This window comes from Arachis ipaensis, chromosome B01 (genome assembly GCF_000816755.2).
Source record: "Arachis ipaensis cultivar K30076 chromosome B01, Araip1.1, whole genome shotgun sequence".
Taxonomy (NCBI): domain Eukaryota; kingdom Viridiplantae; phylum Streptophyta; class Magnoliopsida; order Fabales; family Fabaceae; genus Arachis; species Arachis ipaensis.
In genome coordinates, this window is record NC_029785.2 from 44,239,523 (window position 1) to 44,241,049 (window position 1,527).

Sequence of the window (1,527 nt, forward strand, 5' to 3'; positions counted from 1 at the left end):
TAATAAAAAATCAACATATTTATAGGAGAGAACAGCAACTTTTAGTCAAATTCAAAAGAAATGTGTTATTTAATTAGTGCTCTCAAAAATAACCATGTAGTGCTTTCATTACACTATATATATGTAGCATAAGTATATAAAACATTTCTTGCAGGCTTTTATTTTTAGAGATTTTCCGGCACCCATATCGATGTGCGTGATCACATCCTTTTTGGGCACGTTCATAACAGCAGCATTTCAATTCCTTGAAGATCACGAAATCAAAACTGGTTCGGATGTTCTTAGTGCCCGAAACCTCATCATGTATTTTCTTCTGGTAATTTCCAATGCACTTTCTTTCGGATCATGTATTTGACATTGCAATTGGGTTATTAAAGTGATGAGAAATGCTACATGGCACAGGAAGGTGCAGTAAATGGAGTGTGCATAAGCTTCAGTAGTTGGGCAATAAAGAAGAAAGGGCCAGTTTTGGTGTCCATGTTCAGCCCCATTGGCACCGTATGCTCTGCCATTTTCTCTGTTGTTACCATAGGAGTTACCATCAGTGTTGGAAGGTACCTTCATCACATACATTATTATTATTATCAAAAATACTAAAAAATGAGTAGAATTTATTGTTTAAAAATATGAACTAAAAGTATGTTGTTAGATTGTTAGATTAAAAGAATTGGAATGAAGGTTAAAAATGCTGGCAAAATATAATAAATTCTGCTAGTTGAATTTTTTTTCTATTATTACTTCTATTTATTTTTAAATAATACAAAAATATTATCTATATATAAAAAATAATTATTAAATTAGTCACCATATATTTATATAACTATATGTATTTAATTATTTTTTATTTATATTTTGTATTTTAATTTAGTAACTAATTTTTAGCACTCGTAATATGATTGCAAGTAATTCTAATGTGCTAACAAGAATATCTAATACTTATTGAGTACAATTCTGCTATATTTGCAGCTATGGGGGAATGTTTATAATGTTCACTGGGCTTTACTTTTTCCTTTGGGCTAAAGGGAAAGAAGAAGACATTGAAGGCAGTGGCAAACAAGGTGAATATGATATTGAGAAGCCTCTCTTAGAATGATGTACTGTACTAGGTTCGGCCTGCATATCTAATTAATAAAGTATACTGTAAAAAAACAGAAAGAATAATGTATTGTAGGTGTTACATTCCTCAGGGAAACAAGAAAAAAAAAAAAATCAAGTGAGACCAAAGGGAAATATAGTCATCTAGGAATCTGTGATCGTATACTTATAAAAACCCTTAATCTTTAATGGGCATGATAGAGCTTTACCTTAATGAGTTTCATGGAGTTTTTGAATAGTGATCCAAAATATAGATTAGTTCTTTTCTTTTTTTTTTTTTGTCAAAATTTTACCAAATTACGGCTCCTATCCTTTTTACAAAAATATATAACAAAGCAAGAGAAAAACTATAACTAAGATATATACAACACAAGTGAGAGAGCTCATTAGTTTGCAAACCTCATAACTTTTGATCTACAAACTATATGACTC

General features: G+C 30.2%; 1 protein-coding gene across 3 annotated transcripts in view; it reads left to right on the top strand.

Annotated features, from left to right (window-relative positions):
• Positions 1–1,309, top strand: part of LOC107629669 (WAT1-related protein At5g47470-like) — a 7,370-nt gene extending 6,061 nt beyond the window's left edge. For all 3 annotated transcript variants that reach the window (XM_021120865.1, XM_016332512.2, XM_021120871.1), the window contains exons 6-8: positions 155–316; positions 403–554; positions 967–1,309. In XM_021120865.1, coding sequence (XP_020976524.1) covers positions 155–316; positions 403–554; positions 967–1,093 — 441 coding nt within the window. In that variant the 3' untranslated portion in view covers positions 1,094–1,309. The remainder of the gene's footprint in view (positions 1–154; positions 317–402; positions 555–966) is intronic.